The following is a 22,957-nucleotide window of genomic DNA, read 5'->3' as shown; positions in this document are numbered from 1 at the left end:
CAAGGATTCCAGATTGTGGCCTTTCTCAAAATGTTGGCAGGTCACTGGGCATGGTGGCACAGGCCTGTGGTTCCAGCTACCTGGGAGGCTGAGGCAGAAGGATTGGTTGAGCCCAGGAGTGCAAGGCCAGCCTGGGCAACGTAACAAGACCCCGTATCTTAAAAAAATTTTTTTTGGAATGTCCTCCAGGCTACAGGACGTAGGATTCCTCTGGTTGTAGAGGCAGGATGACAGAGTGGAGTTGCCCAGCCAGGGTTTAAGTCCCTATCTGCCATTTGCTGGCTGTGTAACCTGGTCCAAGTCATCGACTTCTCTGAGCCCTATGTATTTCCCCATTTGTTGGCTATTAAGTAATAGTAGTTGAATAATTATTAGTCTAGAAGTTGGACATCATCTAAGTCCTAGAGTATAGGGTCCCCCAAGGTTCTAGAACAAGGGCTTCGCCACGGTTCTGGTATCAGGCCTCCCATGCAGTTCCCACTTCTGTCTCCCCTTAAATTTTTACCCTCCTCTCTAACCCAGGTCTCCTTCTCTGTCCCCAGGTGCTCCAAGAGATGCTCCCCGTCCCCTCATGCTCCCTTCCCATCCTCCTCCTCTTCCTCCTCCCCAGTGTCCCAATGGAGCCCCACCCCCCACCCTCACCACTGCCCCCGTTCTTAGCCCCTGAGTGGGACCTCCTGTCCCCCCGAGTAGTCCTGTCCAGGGGTGCCCCTGCCGGGCCTCCTCTGCTCTTCCTGCTGGAGGCTGGGGCCTTCGGGGAGCCAGCGGCCATCCCAGCCAACCGCAGCCGGCGCGGGGTGAGCGAGACGGCACCAGCGAGTCGCCGCGGCGAGCTGGCTGTGTGCGACGCAGTCAGCGGCTGGGTGACAGACCGCCGGACAGCTGTGGACCTGCGTGGGCGCGAGGTGGAGGTGCTGGGCGAGGTGCCTGCGGCTGGCGGCAGTCCCCTCCGCCAGTACTTCTTCGAGACCCGCTGCAAGGCTGATGGCACTGGGGAAGGTGGCCCAGGTGGGGGTGGAGGGGGCTGCCGGGGTGTGGACCGGAGGCACTGGGTGTCCGAGTGCAAGGCCAAGCAGTCCTATGTACGCGCGTTGACCACTGATGCCCAGGGCCGTGTGGGCTGGCGATGGATTCGAATTGACACTGCCTGCGTCTGCACACTCCTCAGCCGGACTGGCCGGGCTTGAGGCCCAGCCCAGGAACTGGTCAGGCAGAGACAGAACAAGGCTGGATGCTGAGGGACCTCACAGGTGGCCTGGCTGCTCCAAGGGCCTCAATTTGGGAACTTGTCAAATGATCACAAAATCACAGCTTTCTGATTTTGAGAGCTCAATCTGTGCAGGATGGGCGATGAAACTAAATGGGGTTTTGAAGGATGAATAGGAGTTCTCCTGGAGGAATTTGAGGGTAATAATGATGATGGTAATAATAATGGCCAGTATTTACTGTTTACTGTTTATCTGTTTATCAGCCCTAATACATAACTCCTCAGATCAACTGTCATAGATTTGACCATCCCAGACCCTTGGCTTTAAGTTGCTGACCACTCAATCTCAGAGGACACCACTTTGCCCACCCTGGTGACAGGGAAAAGGAGGGGATATATCAAGAAGTGAGCGGGGGAGGATAGAAACTGGAACAGGCTAGCAACCAGCCGAAGGACCTTGAGGACATGGTCCACAGGAGGCCTCTCAGTATCTGGGAGCTGGAGGTCAAATGAGAAATTTACTTGGCGAGAGAGGGCAAGTGTTGGCTTAGCATAGTTTGTTCTGGGGTCGTAGTGAGCCAGTTGTCACAATGGTAGCACAAGCGACGTTGAGTCATAAGAGGTCAGGATGCTGGAGAGGTCAGCTTTGAGCAGGGAGCTAGAGTCGGGTTTCTACCCCTTCTTTCCCGTCCCAACCTTTACCCCCCCATTGGCAAAGAAATAGACCTTAAATTTGTCCAGCTTGAGTGGGACATGAGATTCTGACCAATTGGCCTGCCCCCTGGCTAGGATCAGGGGTCATTGGACAATGAGAGGCCAGCAGGAGGGGAGGGGAGGTCACTGGAACCCTGGGCCAGGCTGCAGAAGGTGGCCTCAGCTTTCCCCATCTGGGAAATGGGCTGGTGGGATGAGAGAATGGGGGCTGAGGAGGCAGAGGCCTTGACCAAAAGCTCTTTATGGTGAGGAAGTGGCAAGGTAAGGCAGGGACAGACCCTACTCTCCAAGCACCCCTGCATGTTTTAACACTCTATTGCCAGCCAACATAGACACACACACACATATACCCACGCGCACACACACTTTTAAGTTCAGCTTTTAGCTAAGGACATAGATGTCCCCTTCTCCCTCCTCCACATCCCACATCCGGGATCCCTGGACAGGGGTCTGGCTGTCTCAGTTTCTGTACCTCCTTGTTTTAGATCTGTCATTGCCACTTCCTTCTGTCTCTTGTCTCTGGGTTAGTAGTTTCCTTTCTGTCCTGTCTGTTTCTCGCTCACTTTTACCCATTCTTGTGTGTATCTTTTTCTCACTCAGCAAAGCTCTTTCACATGTCCCTCCTTTTGTTAGACAAGGTCTGGCTCTGCTGCCTGGGCTAGACTATGGTGTTGTCATCATAGCTCACAGCAACCTCAAACTCCTGGGCTCAAGCGATCCTCCTGCCTCAGCCTCCCGAGTAGCTGGGCCTACAGGTGCACCACCACACCTGGCTAATTTTTAAATTTTTTGTAGAGATGGGTTCTCCCCACGTTTCTCAGGCAGATCTTGAACTCCTGGCCTCAACCAATCCTCCTGCCTTGGCCTCCCAAAGTGCTAGAACTACAGGTGTGAGCCACAGCGGCCGGCCTTGCCCCACTTTTTTGCTAAGTATTTCCCAGTGTATTTCTCTGTGGGTCTCTCCCTCTTCACCCAAACCCATACCCAGGTGGAAGTTTTCAACCGAATCAAAGGCAGGAGGGACAGCCAGCAGGACTCTTTCAGCACCCAGGGAGGCTGGGGGAGCCCCAGGGACGTCTGGAAATCATTACCCCGGGATGGGCAGGCCTGGCAGAGGGAAGAGGCAGCCAGGAGCGTTTGGACTCTGTAGGAAAGAGGGTGTTCCTCATGGATTCCCTGATGGGCTGGGGGGAGTCTGTGTCAACCCCTGACCCCCATCTTTCTCTGTTGCACCTTCTCTGGGTCTCTGTCTCCCCCACCCCCTGGGTCTCTAGATCGCTGAAACGGGCCCTCTCTCTGAACCTCTACTTCCTTTTCCCCTTCTGCCCTCCTGTCTCTGAGCCTCCACCCCGTCCCCGTGTTTCCCTGTGTTCCTGTGCCCCTCTTGGGGGCCCTGTCCCTCCATTCCTGGATCTCTTTCTCACTCTATCTAGCCACATGCCTGCTGGCCTTTCATTGGCCGGGTTCAGGGTGGGAGGGTTCTGTCACCTGGGGCAACAGCAACAACAAGCGTGCTCCTGCTTGGCTCGGGTGGGGGTGGGACCATGGCCGGTCGCACTCTAGCTCTGCGCTATGGGCCCCCATGGGCCCCCGTCACTGGAACTGAAATGCCTGGATCCTGGCCCAACTGGCATCTCACCAGCAGCGGCGTTGCCCACCACATTATCCCAACTGTGTCCTTTCTCGCGCCCGCCCGGCAGGTGAGAGGACCCTAGGCTGAAGGAGGGGCTGCGGATCCCGAAACCTGGCTGCTGAGGAAAGGGGGGTTTGGGGGGCTCGGCTCCTGTCTGAAGGGGTAGGGTCCCGGAGTCCCGGGTCTGAGAGAGGAGGGGCCCAGGAACTTGGATGTCAGGGACTGGAGAGAGGAAAGGGCTGGGGGCCGACCGGAAGAGGGTAGAGCTGGGGGTGGAGGAGCGGACTCCTGGGTCTTTTCAGCTGAAGTCCGGCGCCTTCTGCCCAGTTCACGGTCGCAGAGCCCCTACCCCCGGCCGGACAGAACGATCCGCACATCTGGGCTTTCGACGAGGTCATCAGCAGATGGGAGACGACCTCCGGCTCGGCTTACGTGCCCAAGAACCACGGCGGGCCTTACGCGCAGCTGCGGGCCACAGAGTTTGCGGATCCCAAGCGGACTCTGGGAATCAAGGATTTAGGAGAAAAGGTAAGGTCCTGGGATGGCGTAATCCGCGGGGGACTGAGCTGGGGACCGCACTGGAGTCACCTGCGCCCTCACGTTGGGTGTCTGGGTCGCCTTCCCGCAGCTCAGACACCGCAGCTGGCGCCTCCCTGTGAGCACGAAGTACCAGAGAAGCGAGACGAAGGCGCAGTACACCTGCTGGCCCGACCCGGACCCGGGCCCCACCGTCTACGTCGGGCCCCAGCCCCTGGAGCTGGCGGACCACCACCGTGGGGGTCCTTCCCAGGTAGCGAAGTGGAGCGACAGGGCTGGCCAGACCCGGCAGAGCTGGGGGAGTCTGGGGCGGGGCCAGGAGGAATTTTGATTTTGGGGGCGTGGTTAAAGGGGCGGGGCGGGATCAGGAGGTTATTGAGGGACTTGGACTTCTTGAGGCGGGGCCAGGAGGCTGGGACTGGAAACCCGAAATCCGGGCTCTGAGGCTAGTGCGGAGCTAGACAACCCACCGTAGGTGGGGGGACAAGGCTAGGTGACACTTTGCCCCCGGAGGCGGAGCTAGAATATTCTGAGACGGGGTCAGGTTGGAAGGTGGGAGAGGTAAAGGGGAATTTTTGCCCAAAATGCTGCTGAGCTCTGGTGGTGGGACTGGGCTTTGTTTGTGGCTGGGAGCGTAGATTTGAGTTCCTTGACCAGCAGGAGTGTTTGGATTTAAGGGAGCGAGGCTGGTAAGGGTGCTGATTTGAGGAACGAAGCTGAAGTACCCTAGCGTGGGGACTGGACAGGAAGGATTCTGGTTCTGGGGACCGGGAGTTGAGGGGCAGATTTCCAGCAGGGATGTTGAGATGGAAGAAGTCTGGGACCCAGGGCTTGGAAGGGGGCTTGAAACCCTTCTCTTGCTCATCCCTCCTCCCCCAATCTTGCTCAGGCTCTAATTCCTTGGACGAAGAACGCAGAGCTGGCAGGTCGGCCGTTCACAATATCCGATCGGGGTGTCCTGGACCGCCACCAGCTCTATCTGACCACATCGGCCCGGGATTTCTACCCGAAGTGAGCCGGGGTCCTCGCTCCGCACCGCCCTCCTGCACAGCATCCGTGCGGGCGGTGGGACGCCGAACCCCCTGGTGTGGCTCCCCGTCTGTGACTCAGTAGTCTCAGCCTTCAGCTCCTGCACACGCAAGCACCGAAGTTCAGACCTCAGCCCTAACTCTTCAAGCACCCAGGCGTCTGAACCTAAGCCTTGTGGGGGGGGATCTAGCCGGGTCCTCCCCATCCTGCCGCCCTCCCACAGGAACCAGCTGTCCGGATATCCATGCAAGGACTCGTCGACTTCTTCGAGCTTCAAGGAGACGCCCCACGTCTGGGATCACGGCTCGCGGGTCCCGCCGTGTCCGTCGCGGATCCGCGTGCCCCGCGCGCGCCCCGTGAGGCAGCCCGTGCCGCACCGCGGGGTCCTCTCTCTGGCTCGGGAGTCCTACAGCCTCCCGCTGCATCCACTGCGCGGACTCGACCGCTTCTGCCCGCTGGAAGCACCCTGGGGCGGCCCCCACTGGAAGCCGCTGCCGGGCATCTACAGCGTGCCAAAAGCCTACAGCACCGAAAACTCCTCCTACGGCAGCTCCAAGCCCGCGCGGGTTTGAGCCCGCCGGGCAAGCCCCGCCCCGGACGCGCCCCTTGTGGGCGGAGCCAAGCCTGGAGGACGGCGACTGGGCGGAGCTGAGGTCAGGAGCCCCGCCCATCACGTGAGAGCGAAACCGCTTGGGCCACACCCACTGACTCTATTGGCCCGTGGGCGTGGCTAAACATAGACGTGCCCACTCGGTTGCTTCAGGTTTTGGGGAGATTAGGCCCAGAAAATGCACGTCGAGGCTGTGGACACGCCCCCTGCGGGAGAGGGGGCAGGGCTTGCCTTAATCAATGAGTTCAATAGCTTAAATCACATTTCCCAGAGAGCTCCTGGCATTCTGGCTTATGGGGGCTTGGGGTGAGTGGGAGATGGGGCTCAGGCTGAATCCCTTGTGTGCGGGGGCATCTGTGTGCAAACGGCTCCGGCAGAAGCTAACATCGAAGCCACGCCCCTCCAGAGAGGTTGCTCTGTGGCAGAGGGACAGACAGCTGCTGTCTTTCAGTGTCAGGTGGAATAGGGTTGAGGCTTCAGCCCAACACCTTTCTAGAGGAGCGTCCCACAGCCTTCCCTCATGATGGCCAGAGGCAGGTTTCCTACACTCTACTTCCTGTGCTTCTGACACCAGCTAGTCGCTAGGACCGGGGGACCGAGAGTCTGTGAGCTCACCTTGGTAGTGCTGTCTCTCCCACTGGAGCCACTGAGGGGAGAGGGGTGGTGTGCTCGCTCAGCCCCTCCTGTGCCTCCCTGACCTTGTCCACCTCTCGCCCCCAGGGGATTAGTGTCTAGGTTACCTCTGCAGTGCTGCCACCCACCACCCAGTGGCCTTGCCACCCCCACAACCCACAGGTATAAAGCCAGGTAGACGAGGTAGGGGTGGCGCCAAGGATGGAGACGCTCCAGGTAAGACCGTAGGGCCCCTGACCACCGTCCACCTCCATCCTGGACATAATTGGCACAAAGAGGGGCAGACTCCTGTAACCTGGTAAAGAAGGCCTGTTTTCTAGAAGGGTGTGACAGCCAGCAGGCTCCAGATGGGGCTTAAGGGTGGGTATGTGAAATGGGACATCTGGGGTCCCTTGGGCCGTGGGGGGTCCAGAATGGAAGATATCCAGCAGGGTCCCTGCATCCTTGAATGTGGTATCTTAGGGAATGGGAGGATAAGGGCTCAGGGCGGAGGTCTCAGGCAGGATCTGAGGCACTGGTCTTGTCCCAGGGGCTGCTGCTGTGGCTGCTGCTGAGCATGGGTGGGGCGTGGGCGTCCAGGGGGCCACTGCGGCCGCTGTGCCGGCCCATCAACGCCACCCTGGCTGCCGAGAACGAGGCCTGCCCCATCTGCATCACCTTCACCACCAGCATCTGCGCCGGCTACTGCCCCAGCATGGTGAGCTGCCGGGGCTGGCAGTGGCCTGAGAACAGGTGCTACCACCTCAGTGCCAGGGTGGAAAAGCCAGATCCAGAGGACAGAAGGTGGCATGGGGTTGGAAGGGTGGTCTGGTCCCCCTGGCAGGAGCTAGGAAATTGGGTGTGTGGGACGGAAGGTGCAGGGGTCCCCTGGACACCTGAGTCTGGAGTCGGTGGGGGCAGCTGGGGAGCTCAGGCGAGGACCTGACCCCAGGCAGATACCCTGTCCCCCCACCCACTTGGCCTCCAGGTGCGGGTGCTGCCAGCCGCCCTGCCCCCCGTGCCGCAGCCGGTGTGCACCTACCGTGAGCTGCGCTTCGCCTCCATCCGGCTCCCCGGCTGCCCGCCTGGCGTGGACCCCATGGTCTCCTTCCCCGTGGCCCTCAGCTGTCACTGTGGGGCCTGCCGCCTCAGCAGCTCTGACTGCGGGGGTCCCAGAGCCCAACCCTTTGCCTGTGACCACCCCCATCTCCCAAGCCTCCTGCTCCTCTAAAGACTCCAACCTTCCACGCCCACCCCAATGGAGCCAGCAGACGCTCCATTCTCCCACCTCCCCAATAAAGCCTTCTCAATCTGCACTCTGGGGGTGTCTTTCTCGGGGCTCAGGGCGACAATACACACACTCACACACAAAATGGGTTCAACTTCAAAACCATTTTATACAAAGTCACAGTGTCAGAACTCTGGTAGAAAACAAGGCGGAGGGGAGGGTGCGGGGGGCAACCAGCTCAGGAGGTGTCCATGGTTTCACCTTCTGCGGAGAGAAAGGAGGCCATGTGGTCAGTGTGGCCCAGAGGGTGGGACCTGAGCTTTCTGGGCCAAGCTCACTACTTCTCCCTTGGAGGGAGACACCGAGAGTGCATGGCACAGGGTGGGGACACTCACTGAGCTCGTTGAAGAGGAAGGCGTCCTGGTATTCCTTCATGTACTGTGTGGAACGGGACTCGTCCAGAAAGAGTGAGTAGACCCGTTTGATGTCATCTACCTGCACCTCTGTGCCCTGGTGGGGGACGGTCAGTCCTCAGTGGGGACCTTCTCTGTGAAACCCACTGCACCCAGCCCCAGCCCACGCCACCTCCACACTCCAGGCAGCAGAGGGTGGCAGATAAGGGAAGGGATTCTAGGTCAGATCTCATAGGTTCAAATCCTGCCTCAGTCACCAGTTTCTTCATCTGTAAAATGGACTTGACAGCACCTACCTGCAGTCAACCGATACCTACTGAGCACCCACCATAGCCAGGCCAGGCCACACAAAAGCAAATAGGAGGGACGAAAATCCCCTGCCTGTGAAAACGCCACCCCACGGGAAGCCCTGGGGGTGGGCAGCAGGCCGCCGGCTCACTCGGCTGACCTTGCGTTTCCGGCACACCAGGCTGGCGGCCGTGATGAGCTGGATGGCGTAGCGCAGCGAGGTCTCCAGCCCGATGCGGGTCAGCACTGTGTAGGCGTCCTCGCTCATCTCCACGTCTTCCTCCTCGCACCTGCGGGCAGGTGGGGCAGGGGGTGGCTCAGCCGGGGCAGCTGATGAAGTGGCCACAGCATCCCCGGTCCTCTCCTCCTCCTCCTCGAGGAAGGCATGGAGTCTGAGGCTCAGAACCAGGGTGCGGAAGCTGGAAGAGCCACTGAGGCCAGGGCAGGGATAGGCTGGACCTGAAACCTAGGCTTCCTGACCCCCACCCAGGGCCCTGTTCCCCACCCCAGTCACCGGCACCTCCCCTTCCTTCCCTGCAGTGGCCTCCACACCCAGATCAGAGGCCACTGCCTGGATGCCAGCTCAGCCCTCTCTTCTTGCAGGCCCAGCAACCTCGGGCCAGTCACACACCCACCCCAGACCCCAATGTCCCATTTGTCAAACTGGGTGGACACCAGCCCTGCCTCTCAGGTGCACGGCCTGGTCCTGCCCGCACCGGATGCGGAGGATCTGCTTCGTGTCCTTCTCGCTGTAGGGAGCGGTGGAGACGATGAGCAGCCGGTCCAGCAGGTCGATGGGGATGCCGTGGGGGCTCTGGTAGCTGGTGCCCCGGATCCTGCGAGAGGCAGGACGGAGGGCTGTCAGGGCGATGCTCCTAGAACCCAGCTCTCTGTTCCCTCTCCTCGGGTACTCCCACCTCCCCCCACCACAACCCACTCGCTGGCCCAAATGCCATGTAACCTTCAGCCCACGGCTCCCGTCACCTCCTGACGTCACCTCCTGGGCAGCCTTCCCCAACTGCGTCAATCCCCGAGGGCACCCTCCCGCAGAGCCGGGGCTGGTTTAGCGCAGGTATCTATGTCCAGGATTACTGGATCAAGGTCCCATTTCCCCCACTCAATGCAAAGCTGCACAGGGGAAGGGACTGTGCCTGCCTTGTTCCCTCCTGCACCAGGGCCAGCCCAGGACTGGCACTCATTGGGCGCTAGGAGCTACAGTTAATGCCTGTTACTCATAGTAGGTAGGTTCTAAAACTGCTGCAAACACCCAATTCGCGAATCCTTAGCCATTGCTCCTGAGAGAACACAGGGTGAAGTTCCCGCAAGCCTCTGGTCACAACATTTTCATCAATCAATATATAACCTCAGCTAAGTGTGCTTCTGTTTAAAGACGACTTATTTGGTAAATATTGTTGATTCACCAACAGTGGGCTCACATCAATAGCACCATAACTTATGCCCGAACGAAGCATCCATCTCTAACACGTGTATTTTCTCCCAAAAGGCACATCATAGCTGTCTTGCACTTAGCAATACCAGACAGTACTTCAGCACTAAAATGTCCCTTGACATTTTAGTCACACAAAAAATGACAAATGTAGTGCTAAATAGATCACAAAAAGAATGCTTTGTTTACAGTAGGAGAGCTGAAAAAAAGCAGGTAGTGTCACCTCATTCAACCTCAGCTGGGAATGTACGCATCAGATGACTCAAATTAGTGGTGCAAATATTTATTTGGGGATTACAAATAAATGGTAGCAAGTAAGCAGATTCACAAATACGGAATCTGCAGACAATGAGGGCTGCCGTATCTGTTCCTCCTCTCGGGAGATGGCCCTGGGCAGCCCCACACCCTGATCTGTACCTGCTGCAAACTCTGTCAGCTCTGAGTGTCTGTCCCAATGCCCAGCCATTCAGAGAGCAAATTCTGGAACTGCCACCTTCTAGACATGTGACCTTGAGCAAGTCACTAGGCCTTGCTGTCCTGATCTGTAAAATGGGGCCAAGATAATATCTACCTCCTAAGCTACTTCTAAGGGTCACAGGAACTCATTCAGGGAAAGAGCTGAGCACAGAGGTAGGACAACTGCCCACTGTCCCAGTAGCCATGCCCTCTTCTTGTGTTTCATGATATCCACCCCCACTGCCCAGTTTCAGCTGGGGCCATGGCTGCAATGCTGGAGCCGACAGTCCCCGGCCTCCCTCGCAGCCAGGCACGGCCATGTGCCTGGGCAGTGCTGGTGGAAGTGTGGGGAACAGACAGAGATCCCAGCCTATGGGGCTGCTTGCCTTCCACATCCCCCCACTCTATGTGAGCTGAAACATGGACGAGGTGGAGAGGAGAGCCAGTTGGGCCAATGGGGGGCAGGGTGCCTGCAATACGCAGGGGGAAAGAGTCCCACAATGTATCAGGGCATGGTGTCCTTCGTGTCTCAGGAATTTTCCACAGCATCCTTAGGCCAAAAATAACACTAAGAGTTCTATCGATTAAGTAGTTAGGTCTAAGTGACTTAATAATTGTAGTGGTTTCAGAATCCATAGGAACATGTAAAGAAAAAAAAAATAAAAAAAAAAAAAGAAAAAGAAAATTAATTGTAGTGGTTTATGTAGTAACTAAGACATGGCACTGTGCTTCCCTCAAAATCAGAAAAACATCCCACAGCACTCTTGTGAGTTTCCTGGAGCACCCTGGGGTGCCGTGGCACAAAGTTTAGGAATTGCAGACTTAAACACTGTAGGAACAATGAGACAGAAAGAACACGGTCCCCGGACACCCTTGTGGAGCAGAGTTGCCTACGTTCCTACCTTGTTTAAGGGAAAAGCACGTGTCTGAGCCATGACGGTCACAGTACCCTACCTAACAAGGTACCCAACAAACGCTTCCTGCTCCCCCTGCAGCCAGCTCACCGTGTGATGCCACGGTTAGTGGCCATGATGAGGACAGGTGCCATGTCGCTCTCCAGGGCCCGGTTGAGGAAGGAGAAGCTCTCAATGTCCAGCATGTGGACCTCGTCGATGAACAGCACCTGGGAGCCATTGGGCATGTGTCAGACTCACTGCCCACACCCCTCTTCCCAGTCTGCCCCCCACCCCGCCACCTGCCCCGGCCCTGTCCTGGGTACTCACCCCAGGGATGATCTCTGCCTTGCCCTCCTCACGCCACTCAGCCACCTTGGCATTGATCTGTTCTCGGACTTCTGACTTGATCTCCCCTGTGTCACCTGTGGGAGGCACAGGTGGCATCAGGGAAGTCAGAGAGGAGACAGAAGTCTAGGGCTGGATAGTGGGCGAAGATAAGAGAAAGATGGGATGCCAGGGACACAGGAAGGAGGACAAGCGACAGGAGGGTCAGTGAGTCTGAAACGTCCTCTGAGAGGAGGAACAGCAGTAGAGGACCTAGTGGGGAGTAAGGCCAGGGACCCCCATCACACGACCTGAGGGAGGGACTCAGACAACAATGGTGGGGCAGGGACAAACTAAACTCACAGAGGGAGATACCGGCAGCCAATAGAAACAGAGGCAGAGAAAAAAGGCCACGGAGTGAGTGGGCCATCCTGGGGGCCCACAAACAGGGGGAGCCTGAGGGGAGCTGCCAGGCCTGGGGCTGGGACAAGACAGGAGGGGACAGGGAGGGAAGGGCTTCACCTGAGAAGAGAGCCAGGAAGCCCTGGGTGCGGGAGTTGATGACGTCGATCTCGTGCAGGGACACGGTGTGCACCACCTCCTTGCGTTTCTGGAGCTCCCCGTCGGGGCACTGCACGAACTTGGTCTATGGGGCCGAGGGGCAGGGTAGAGAGGGCATGAAGGGGCTCCATAGGCCTGTCTCTCTCTGGAGGAGATTGGAGCCCCCTGGAATGCGGATGGGAGGCCAGATGGGGTCATCCCAAAACCTCAGGCCCAAAAGGTAGTCAAGACTGGGGGCATTCCAGAGAGCCGAGGTTACGGGGACTGCTGGAGGACCTAGAGACCGTGGCAGTGGGGAGCTGTACTGCCAGGTTAAGGGGTCCCAAATGTCCCAGGATTACAGGGAAGACCCAGGAATACCAGGGACATAGGGGTCAGGGGGACAGGAGGATCCAGACCCCGTGGGCCATGAGGGTGATGGAGGAGATGGAAACATCCCAGTGCTGGGGGAAGGGGGTCCCCAGAGGCCCCTGTGCACCTGAGAGCCCATGGCGTCGTAGTCACGAGCACGTGTGAAGGAGCGACCCAGCTTAGAGATCTTGCCTGTTGCCTTGTCAATGGTGATCACGTCCCTGAGAACAGGAGGGAGGGCAGGAGTGAGAAGAGAAAGGGTCCACACTCTCCCACAGTCCTGGCCGCCTGGCAGGGCCACCAACAGCTCACCCTGCCTGGACCTTGTCTTTGGTCAGGGACTCGATCATCTTGGTGCCCAGGTCATAGATGGTCTCCATCTCTGTGGTCTTGAGGGTCAACTTGCCCACCTTGGAGCCCTGAGAGGGGTGACAAACCAGGGAAAGGGTTCAGAGAGACCTCCAAAGCATAGCTTCCTTTACAATCAAAGCTCACTGCAGCCTCCAACTCCTTGGCTCAAACCATCCTCCTATCTCAGCCTCCCAAGTAGATAGAACTTTAGGTATACACAATACCCAGATATTTTTTAAATTTTCTATAGAGATGGGGTCTCGCTATGCTGCCCAGACTGATCCTGAACTCCTGGCCTCAAGCAATCCTCTCACCTTGGCCTCCCAAAGTGCTGGGATTACAGGCATGAGCCATTGCACCTAGGTTCCACAACTTCAAAACAGGCATGACACAAGGAAGCTCTTGGGGACAAGGGATATAGTCGCTAAATTGATGTGGTGACGGCTTTGTGGGTATATATGCACATAAAAACAGAACTTATTGTACACTTTCAATTTGTGCAGCCTATTGGATGTCAATTACAAATCAATAAAGCTGGTAATACAAACAGTAAACAAGCCAAGCACAGTGGCTTGTACCTACAGTCCCAGCAACTTGGAGGGCTGTGGCAGGAGAATTGCTTAAGCCCAGGAGTTTGAGGCCAGCCTGGGCAACACAGCGAGACCAAAGCATCCAAAAAACAAAAAATAATAAACAAACACAGATTTAAAAAATAAAATCTATTGAAAGCAACACCACATGTCCAAGGTGCCACAAAATGGTGAAGGAGGTCACCACACTCTAGCATTCCTCTTTCATATCTGAATAAAAGGCATTTTTGCTGATCACAACATCAGAAAACATAGCTAAGCAAAAAGGAGAAAAAATTTCCATGTACCCTCCCCTAAAGAGAAGCACAGTTAATATATTTCAGGCTTTCCCCAGGAGGTCCAATTATCTCTGTTTTCTTGAATTATACTACCAGTCGTTCTTTTTGTAGGGATGGGAGCCAGGATTCAAGGAGGAGTTAAAGGGATTTTTTTTGTTTATATTTTTACAAGAACAATGCATTCAAGGATTTCTTTTGTCATAAAAACCTACTAAAAGAAGTACTTTTCTTTTCTTTTTTTTTTTTTTGAGACTACGTTGCCCAGGACTCGAACTCCTAAAGACTTGGGGTGTGATGGAAAGAGGCAGGAGGAAGGGGGTCCCGGGCATGGGCAAAACTCTAGTTTTTGACCTTGGTGATGGTTATAAGGGCATTATTAGCCTCATGATAATTTATCAGACCACATGCTTATTTTACGTTTCTTTGACCCTGATATATTTTACGACAGAAAGCTTAAAAAAATTCTTTGCTAAAAAATGAGGGTGAATCACATCTACTATGTTAGCTGGAAAGGACACAACTTTTGGTACTAAACTGCAATGTCACGCCCACAGAACAGGTTTCTAAGAATAACTGTTAGGGCCAGGCACGGTGGCTCATGCCTGTAATCCTAGCACTTTGGGAGGCCAAGGCTGGAGGATCGCTCAAGGTCAGGAGTTCAAGACTAGCCTGAGCAAGAGCAAGACCCTGTCTCTACTAAAAATAGAAAAATTAATTGGCCAACTAAAAATATATAGAAAAAAAATTAGCTGGGCATGGTGGCGCATGCCCATAGTCCCAGCTACTCAGGAGGCTGAGGCAGAAGGATCACTTGAGCCCAGGAGTTTGAGGTTGCTGTGAACTAGGCTGGCACCACGGCACTCTCTCTAGCCCAGGCAACAGAGTGAGACGCTGTCTCAAAAAAAAAAAAAAAAAAAAAAAAAAAGAGTAACTGTTCAAAGGAATTCACTTTGAGGAATTTCCAGAACTTCTCTTTTATTTTCCTATAACTTTGGTTTTAATTGTTCACAACATCCCTCGTGAATGGATAAACCACTGTCAACTCAACTGACCCCCACTGGAGCACGCAGATGGCTCCAATTTGACCTCAGTGCAGAAGTCACCTCCTCCCTCCAACCCTGGGGCTGGAGCTGGCCTCTGAAGGGAGCAGACGCACACTCACCGTCCCTGTCGCCGGCCGATCAATCTGGATCTCCACCACCTCCCCTTCGATGATCTCGGTCTCCTCCCTAGCCAGAGAGCAGATCTGAGGAGATGGCTCACCGCCTGGGCCCTCAGCAACCAGGAATTCCACAAGCCCTTGGGCAAAGGACAAGCTGGCCCAGGCAGGGGGTCACCCCAAGGCTGCCGGGAGCTGGCACCTGCCCTGGGTCTCATGCTTACTTGATGCGAACGCCAATGGACCTCCGGAAGGCCTGCGTCAGTGCCTCGGTCTTGCTCATCTCCAGCGAGAAGATCTCACTGCCGGCGATGGCTGTGAACGGGGTGTCTGGGCCCAGGGCCTGGGCCATGCCTGGGGAAAAGGGTGCCTGGCTTAGGTGGGAAAGCTTTGGCATCAGGACCCCGACACGTCCTCTGTGGCAAACCAGCTCTTCTCCTCCCCGGGAAAGAGGGTTCAGCACCATCCTGCCTGTAAGGACTTGGCTCTGAGCTGGGGAAGGAGAGCCAGTGTCCAATCTAAGGCCTGGCTCATCAGGACCTGAATGCGCACTGCTTTATCTTTTATTTTTTTTGAGATAGAGTCTCACTTTGTTGCCCAGGCTAGAGTGAGTGCCATGGTGTCAGCCTATCTCACAGCAACCTCGATCTCCTGGGCTCAAGCGATCCTCCTGCCTAAGCCTCCTGAGTAGCTGGGACTACAGGCATGCGCCATCATGCCTGGCTAATTTTTTGTATATATATTTTTAGTTGGTCAATTAATTTCTTTCTATTTTTAGTAGAGACGGGGTCTCGCTCAGGCTGGTTTCAAACTCCTGATCTCAAGCAATCCGCCTGCCTCAGCCCCCCAGAGTGCTAGGATTACAGGCGTGAGCCATGGCGCCCGGCCTGCTTTATCTTAACTAAAGACCTTGTTGTTACTTTGATTCTCACTGCCTAGCCCCATAGTCTGAGCACAGAGTTAGAAGTAAGTGGTAAGAAAGGTGGGTCAGGGAAAAGTTCAGTGAGGCAGAGGTACCCAAGTAGGGTTTTGAAGGATGGAGAGGAGTTCAACAAGGAAGAAGAGGGACAGTAGCAAATGAAAAGATCATAAATCACTAGGGGATTGCTATAGAGACTGTTAGTTGTCTACTCAATGTCCATCTTCCCCTTCTTCTTTAGTTCCAGAACCCTTGTTTTCTGAAGGCAGCAATGGTCCAAATTAAAAACAAAACAAAACTTTTTTAATGTCCCAGCCTCCCTTGCAGCAGAGTATGATCATAAGATTAAGTTCTGGTCAATGAAATATAAGCAAAAGTCTGTGGGCTTTCCAAGATAGCTGCTTAAAGAGAGCCAATTCGAGGCAGTGTACCCTCATTATAATTCCTCTTTCTTTCTGCTGCCTGGAGTATGGGTGGGAACGCTGGAGCTTAGGCAGCCCTCTTGGAACATGAGGCAACCATGACATGGCAGCAAGTGCAGAGGACATTGAGGCAGGAAGACAGAAGCCTTTGTGGAACTGCTCAGCAAGCCCCAAACGGCCTAGCTTCAGATTCTTCTGGGAGAGAAAATGAATCCTATATTAAAGCCATCACTATTGTGGGTTGTCTGTTAAGTGTGGCTGATCCTGACCGTGGCTTACATGGGAGGGATTATTTGGCAGAGACCAGGAAATCCTTCCCCGGCGAGGCCTCTTACCCATGGCAATGGCTGTCTTTCCCGTGCCCGGCTGGCCAGCAATGAGGACTGCCCGCCCAGCAATCTTCCCTTCCCGGATCATCTCCAGCACCAGGCCGGCCGCCCGCCGGGCCGCCAGCTGGCCCACCATGCCTTGGGAAGCCTGTGGGAGGGAGGCAAGAGCACATGAGGTGACTTCCTACTGGACTACCACTGCATTCCTACTACATCCTGGCTAGTGACATGGAAGCAGACGTTGGCTGGGACTTCTGGGAAACACCAAAAAAGCTTTCTCCATCCAAATAAAACTCTGTGTGTGGTTGAAGTTTAGAAATATTTAATACAGAGCCAAAGGTCTGGAAGATCATGACAAAGTCCCCAGAGTCCCCCAGCCCCAGGTACCCCTGCCCAAGGCATTCATGCAGCGGCACTCGCACCAGAGTCCCCTCCGTGATACCTGCCGAGGCTCCAACGCATCGTCCAGCCCAAGTCCCCGGATGTGGGAGTGAGCACCTGGGTGCAGGGAAAGAGTGGAGAGCCAGTTACTGGCCAGCTTGTGGCTTCCCCTCCAAGCCTTGGTTTCCTTCTTGGTGGGAGGGCCGGGGAGCAGAGAATCACCACCTCACCAGGATAGCCAAACGTGGTGAATGCTTAATAAGCTGGAGATGCTCTCAGGGTACATCCTAGTTGGACTAATCATTAAGACCTGATTAAGCACATAATTATGCCATGAACTAACCATGAAGGCTAATGATCACAATTACTCTGTGGTTTATGGCTCACAGGGCACTCGTGGGTTCTAATTTCATTGCACACAACCCTGCGAAACAAGAGCCCCAGCTATTATCACCCTGGGAGCACTCCTGGGGATCAGCGACAACAGTCCTAGGCCCTCGTCTACATGGACAGAGGGAGGGAGCTCAGAGGGCTGGGCAAACTGAACTCAGTTCTGCCACTTCCTGTGGGGCCAGCATCTGTTTTTATAAATAAAGTTTTATTACAACACAGCCAAGCCCATTCATGTACATACCATCTGTGGCTGCTTTCCCACTGCAACATCAGACTTGAGTAGTTACTTCTATTTTTTTTTTTTTAAGAGACAGAATCTCCCTCTGTCACCCAGGCTGAAGGACAGTGGGCTCACTGCAGGCCCAAATTCCTGGGCTCAAGCAATCCTCCTGCCTCTGCCTCCCAAAGTGGTGGATTTCAGGTGTGAGCCACTGTACCCGGCCAAGTAGTTTTAACTAACAGAAAAGATTTGCTAACCCCTGTACTTGACTATGAGCACCCCAAAGGCAGCTACTGGGTGCAGCTATTCTCTGGGTCCTCAGCTCCCGGCAGTGCCTGGCCCTTTAATGAGTGACCAGTGTGAGCACACGCACACAAATTGCTTTATGTGGATTACCTTATTGAATAGACATCAGTTAATACTGATCAAGTGAACTATCTTAGCTCCCAAGGAAATGGAGGCACAGAGAGCAACTAATCCCTGGCCACTTAGCTGGGAAGTGGCAGAACTGAGCTCAGAGAATACAGTAATGAGCTTCCAGAACTCACGCTCAGAGCCACAGGCCCTTTACTGGCTCTCTTGGAGGTGCTGAGTGAATGAACCTGCTGGACAAATGAGCGCTGCCTCTCGTCTGTGAGTAGAGTTCTGTGCTGGAGCTGCACCCCGCCGGCCCCACTACACCCCCACCCCCGTTCCTGGATCCACGGCTCGCTGTGTGACCTGGTGCCAGTGGCTTGGCTGCCCTGAGAGGTGGCTACCTCAGCGAAAGCTGGGCTAAGTCACCACACGCACCTCGGGGGGATACTGCAAGGGCTCAACAGGATGCAAACTCATGCACTCGATGGTTTTCTGCTGATCACCTGCTCTGCCACATCGTGTGCTGGGGCCAGCTAGGAAGGACACAGACCTGGTCCCTGCTCTCAGGGACCCCAGTGTGTGTTAGGTGTAGGGGGCTGACCCCAGTAAAGCACCCAGCAAACACCTACTTTTATGAAATCCAGGCAGGTACACCCCCAGCCCCGCCAGGGGAGCCAAGCCAGCAGCAATGCGCCGGGGATTGGGGCCCGGCGTGCCCCCCCATGAATCATCTGACCCAATGCTGGAACTCAGAATCCTTCCTCATTAGATAGGAAGGGGTACGCAGACCATCTCCTCTCTTTTGGGGGTCCTAGACAGGTTTGCTCACTCGGGGCATGTGGCAGACAGGGTCCAGGTCCTGTTCCTGACCCCGCTCACTCACCGATACGCTCAATCCTTGTTACATCACGGATCTCTGGGACTTTGGTGGTGGCTGTCTGGAGGTGCAAGAAAATATGTCAGGAGACTCCTGTGGTCCCAGCTTTCACCAACTTCCCCTCTGTCCCTCCCAAGAGAAAGTGCTTTCCATTCCTTCCCTTCACAGGCAGACGATGGGCCAAACACCAGTCCCACCCCCTCAGTGTCCCTGACTAATGGCGAGTTGGCTGAGTCCCAGAAAGACAAGAAGTGTCTGTCTCATTCACGGCTCTGTTTTCCATGGGGGTCCAGCATGTACTTGGTGCCCAGGGATTACTTGGTGAATGAATGAATGAAGTCCTCCCCATCCTCAGTAACTGTGAGCTGCGTAAGGACAGACGCCAACGTGGAGCAGGCAGTGAGTTAGATGTGGTCTGGCCCCTGCTAATTTCCCAGTGTCCCTTGTACCGTGCCACCCCAGCTCTCAGCCACCAGGCCTTGTACGTGCTGGCCCCTCTGTCCAGACTGCTCTCCCCACCCCTCGCTGCCCCCAAGAGAGGCCCTCCCCGACCACCGCCCCTGCCAGCACGTTCTAGGGCCTTTCTGGGAGCCCGACCTCCCTGTCTACTCTCACATCCATGAGGGACACTGTTGGATCAATGTTCTCAGCTCCAGGAGACATGAGACCCATGAAGGGCACAGCCTGTGTCTCTCTTGTTCACCAAGAGACTCGATGTCAGTGGTTTGAGTAATTGAAACAATGACGTGTTGAGCTCATTCAACATACTGAGGCTTCCTGTGTCTCCAGTTCTCCAAGAGAGAAGCCAGCCACCATTCTTCTCATATGTGGGAGGGAGAGTAAATATCACCGGGGACAGGACTCCCCGAGATCCACACAAAACACAAATGCAAATGTCAACGGCAGCACTATTCAAAAGAGCCAAAAGGTGGAAACAACCTAAATGTCCACCAGCTGATGGATGGATAACTACAATGTGGTCTGTTTGTACAATGGAATATTATTCAGCCACAGAAAGGAATGAAGTTCTAACACATGCGACAACATGGACCAACTTTGAAAACTTTATGCTACTGAAAAGAGGCTCCCACACAAAAGACCACATACTGTACAATTCCATTTATATGAAACATCCAGAATAGGCAAAACTTTTAACATATAGGTAGAAAGTAGATTAGTGGTTACCTAGGGCTGAGAGGTATGCAAGGACTGGAAGGTGACAGGTAAAAGGTATAATTGTTTCTTTTTGGGGTGAAGAAAATGTTCTAAAGTTGACTGTGGCGACGGTTGTGCAACTCTGTGAATATACTAAAATCTACTGAATTGTACACTTTATTTTTTTGAGTCTTGCTCTGTTGCCCGGGCTAGAGTGCCATGGCATCAGCCTAGCTCACAGCAACCTCAAACTCCTAGACTCAAGCAATCCTTCTGCCTCAGCCTCCCGAGTAGTTGAGACTATGGGCATGCACCGCCATGCCCAGCTAATTTTTTCTATATATATTAGTTGGCCAATTAATTTCTTTCTATTTATAGTAGAGACAGGATCTCGCTCTTGCTCAGGCTGGTTTCGAACTCCTGACCTCAAGCAATCCACCCGTCTCGGCCTCCCAGAGTGCTAGGATTACAGGCGTGAGCCACCGCGTCCTGCCCTGACTAATTTCTTTCTATTTTTAGTAGAGACAGGATCTTGCTTTTGCTCAGGCTGGTCTTGAACTCCTCACCTCGAACAATCCTACCGCCTTGGCCTCCCAGGGTGCCAGGGTACAGGCATGAGCCACCGTGCCTGGCCTGAATTCTACACTTTAAATGGGTGAATTGTATGGTATGTGAATTATATCTCAATAAGATTGTTAAAAAAAATTCAGGTGGTGAATCATTGGGTGCCTGTTATATTATTTTGTAACACTTCAGAATATTCCATAATTTCTAATAAGGAAAGAAAAGCCTAAGAAGCTGACATGCTGACTAGCCCTTCAACCACCTGCCCCCTCAACTCTCCTTTCTTCCCTTCTTCCCTCAGAATGAGAGGACATGCAGGCATCCAACCCAGGAGCTTCCTCTCTCTGAAACCAAAAGTTTAGACTTCCTGGCCCCCACATGGTCACAAGCCTTCTCCCTTGCCATGTGACTCTTCCCACTTACTCTCTCCTCACATGAGGTTGGAACCCCAGAGCATGGGACCTTACCCCCAGACTACTACTGGGAATGTGTTTGGCACAGTGGCTCACTCCTCTGTAATCCCAGCACTTTGGGAAGTGGAGGTGAGAGGATCGCTTGAGGCCAGCAGTTCGAGACCACCCTAGGCAACATAGCAAGACCCCAACTCCACAAAAAAATGTTAAAAATTAGCCAAGCATGGTGGTACGTGCCTGTAGTCCCCACTACTTGGGAGGCTGAAGCAGGAGGCTCACTTAAGCCCAAGAATTTGAGGTTACAGTGATCTATGATTGTGCCACTGCACTCCAGCCTGGGTGAAAGAGACCCTGTCTCTAAATAAATAAAAGCTGGGAACATCTCCCCTGGACTCACACGCAGCCCATCAGACCCCAAACAAGGCATCTTCCCTTTCACCACAAACCTCTCCTATACCCTGCTACCCACTGGTCCCATGGAAACAGAGGTCATTTTATTTTATTTATTTATTTATTTTGAGACAGAGTCTTGCTTTGTTGCCCAGGCTAGAGTGAGTGCCGTGGCGTCAGCCTAGCTCACAGCAACCTCAAACTCCTGGGCTCAAGCAATCCTGCTGTCTCAGCCTCCTGAGTAGTTGGGACTACAGGCATGCGCCACCATGTCTGGCTAATTTTTTCTATATATATTAGTTGGCCAATTAATTTCTTTCTATAGTAGAGACGGGGGTCTCACTCTTGCTCAGGCTGGTTTCGAACTCCACCTCAAGCAACCCGCCCCTCAGCCCCTTGGCCTCCCAGAGTGCTAGGATTACAAGTGTGAGCCACCACGCTCAGCCCCGAGGTCATTTTAAAACTCAGCATTCACCATCTCCTCATACTTCCAATACTTCCTCCACATCATGGGAACTGGGTCTCAGGAGTTCTGGCCATTGCCCTTTCATCTTCCACTTTCCTATCCACCTCTTTTTTCTTGCCATGATTACAGCCACAGACTCAAATCTCACCCTCCAACCACTAGCAACTCTCTGCCCTGCCCTTCCTCTATCTTAACTGGGGTCACCATGGTAACTAAAACATCTGTAATCCCAGCCCAATCCTCAAGTTCAGGTCACACTACTTCTTCATTCAGATATTTCTTGAGCAGGTACCAGGCCCAGTGCACCTGGTCTCTCCTTCATTCCCATTCATTCATTCAAACATTAAAGTGCTAATATATTAAGCATTCATACTGAGGCATGATCCATATGAGGTGTTGGGGATATGAAAATGGCCATAACAGTCCCATGACAAGATCCTGACCTCTGGGCCCCCACGCTTTCCCCCTCCCCACTGACACCCTCTTGGTTTTCAACACTGTCTCTTTCCACTGAAGACTCACCAAGCGACTTCACGCTCTCAAGCACACAGGACAGGTCCCCGCCTGTGGTTCTCCCTCAGTACTTAGGTGCCAGTCGCACCACCAACAATCCAAGGCTCCCAAATGGCTTGGAGCCCAAGATACCACAATCCTCATCATACAGTGCGGCGAAGGGCAGCAGAACTGGCCGTTGCGCCCAGAGGATTCTGGGAGTTGGAGTTCCTTTACCAAGACGCGGTCAGAGCTGAGATTCCAGGGTCCCAGCCCCTTCTTTCACTCCCTCAAACCCAGGAGCCCTGGCACCCACCTCCACCATCCCCTCGGATCCACAAGTCCAGCCCCTAGCCATCTCCTCCCCCAGACCCAGGAGTCCCAGCGCCCAGCTCCTCCTCCCTCAGACCCAGGGGTCCGGACCCCCGGATCCTTCCTCCCTCAGACTCAGGAGCACGGGTTCGCTCCTTAGTCCTCCACGCTCCAACACTTACCACGGTTGCCATGATGCTCACCAACCGCCAAATGTCCCAGCGGAAACGGAACTGCGCTGGGAATGAAGCGTCCTAGGCCCCTCTAGGCCAGCAGGTCCTCCAAAGATCTCGATGGTTTCTCATAAATATGTAAAGACCCTTGGGGGGCGTGGCGTTACTTTTTAGGCCCTGCCCATCCGGTGGGGCTGAGCTGTAAGACGGGTGTTCGGGGTCTGTTCCCACCGCCTCCTGGCTCCTCCTCCTTTTACCCAGCCCCTCCTTGTTGAGGCCGATTGCAAAATTCTTAACCCTCCTTTGAGCTACCACACGTCCTCCACGCTCCTTTCCTCTGTATCACACCCTCCTCCTCCTGACTCTGGGGCCTCCAGCTTCAGATTGACAGAGCTAAGAGCCTATCCCTT

At 54.5% G+C, this 22,957-nt stretch overlaps 4 protein-coding genes across 4 annotated transcripts; 3 read left to right on the top strand and 1 right to left on the bottom strand.

Annotated features, from left to right (window-relative positions):
• Nucleotides 1-534: 534 nt before the first annotated feature.
• Nucleotides 535-1,695, top strand: NTF4 (neurotrophin 4). The gene has a single exon (XM_012754279.2). It carries the CDS (start codon nucleotides 555-557, stop codon nucleotides 1,185-1,187), a length of 633 nt encoding a protein of 210 aa, XP_012609733.2. The 5' UTR covers nucleotides 535-554; the 3' UTR covers nucleotides 1,188-1,695.
• A 1,715-nt stretch (nucleotides 1,696-3,410) lies between these two features.
• Nucleotides 3,411-5,770, top strand: SAXO3 (stabilizer of axonemal microtubules 3). Its single transcript, XM_012754275.3, has 5 exons — nucleotides 3,411-3,621; nucleotides 3,882-4,082; nucleotides 4,183-4,344; nucleotides 4,981-5,102; nucleotides 5,344-5,770. Exons 1-5 carry the CDS (start codon nucleotides 3,466-3,468, stop codon nucleotides 5,690-5,692), a joined length of 990 nt encoding a protein of 329 aa, XP_012609729.2. The 5' UTR covers nucleotides 3,411-3,465; the 3' UTR covers nucleotides 5,693-5,770.
• Nucleotides 5,770-7,761, top strand: LHB (luteinizing hormone subunit beta). Its single transcript, XM_012754277.3, has 2 exons — nucleotides 5,770-7,060; nucleotides 7,331-7,761. Exons 1-2 carry the CDS (start codon nucleotides 6,812-6,814, stop codon nucleotides 7,571-7,573), a joined length of 492 nt encoding a protein of 163 aa, XP_012609731.2. The 5' UTR covers nucleotides 5,770-6,811; the 3' UTR covers nucleotides 7,574-7,761.
• RUVBL2 (RuvB like AAA ATPase 2) lies at nucleotides 7,720-22,686 on the bottom strand. Its single transcript, XM_012754270.3, has 15 exons — nucleotides 22,557-22,686; nucleotides 18,589-18,643; nucleotides 16,797-16,852; nucleotides 16,361-16,502; nucleotides 14,909-15,038; nucleotides 14,688-14,754; nucleotides 12,619-12,725; nucleotides 12,434-12,527; nucleotides 11,917-12,040; nucleotides 11,398-11,492; nucleotides 11,179-11,297; nucleotides 8,988-9,107; nucleotides 8,432-8,561; nucleotides 7,966-8,080; nucleotides 7,720-7,834 (listed from the first exon to the last, which is right to left on the bottom strand). The coding sequence occupies exons 1-15, from the start codon at nucleotides 22,566-22,568 to the stop codon at nucleotides 7,809-7,811; spliced, it is 1,392 nt and encodes a 463-aa protein (XP_012609724.1). The 5' UTR covers nucleotides 22,569-22,686; the 3' UTR covers nucleotides 7,720-7,808.
• Between the last annotated feature and the right edge of the window lie 271 nt (nucleotides 22,687-22,957).

Source organism: Microcebus murinus, chromosome 16 (assembly GCF_040939455.1).
Source record: "Microcebus murinus isolate Inina chromosome 16, M.murinus_Inina_mat1.0, whole genome shotgun sequence".
NCBI lineage: Eukaryota > Metazoa > Chordata > Mammalia > Primates > Cheirogaleidae > Microcebus > Microcebus murinus.
This window is presented reverse-complemented; position numbering and strand designations above follow the sequence as displayed.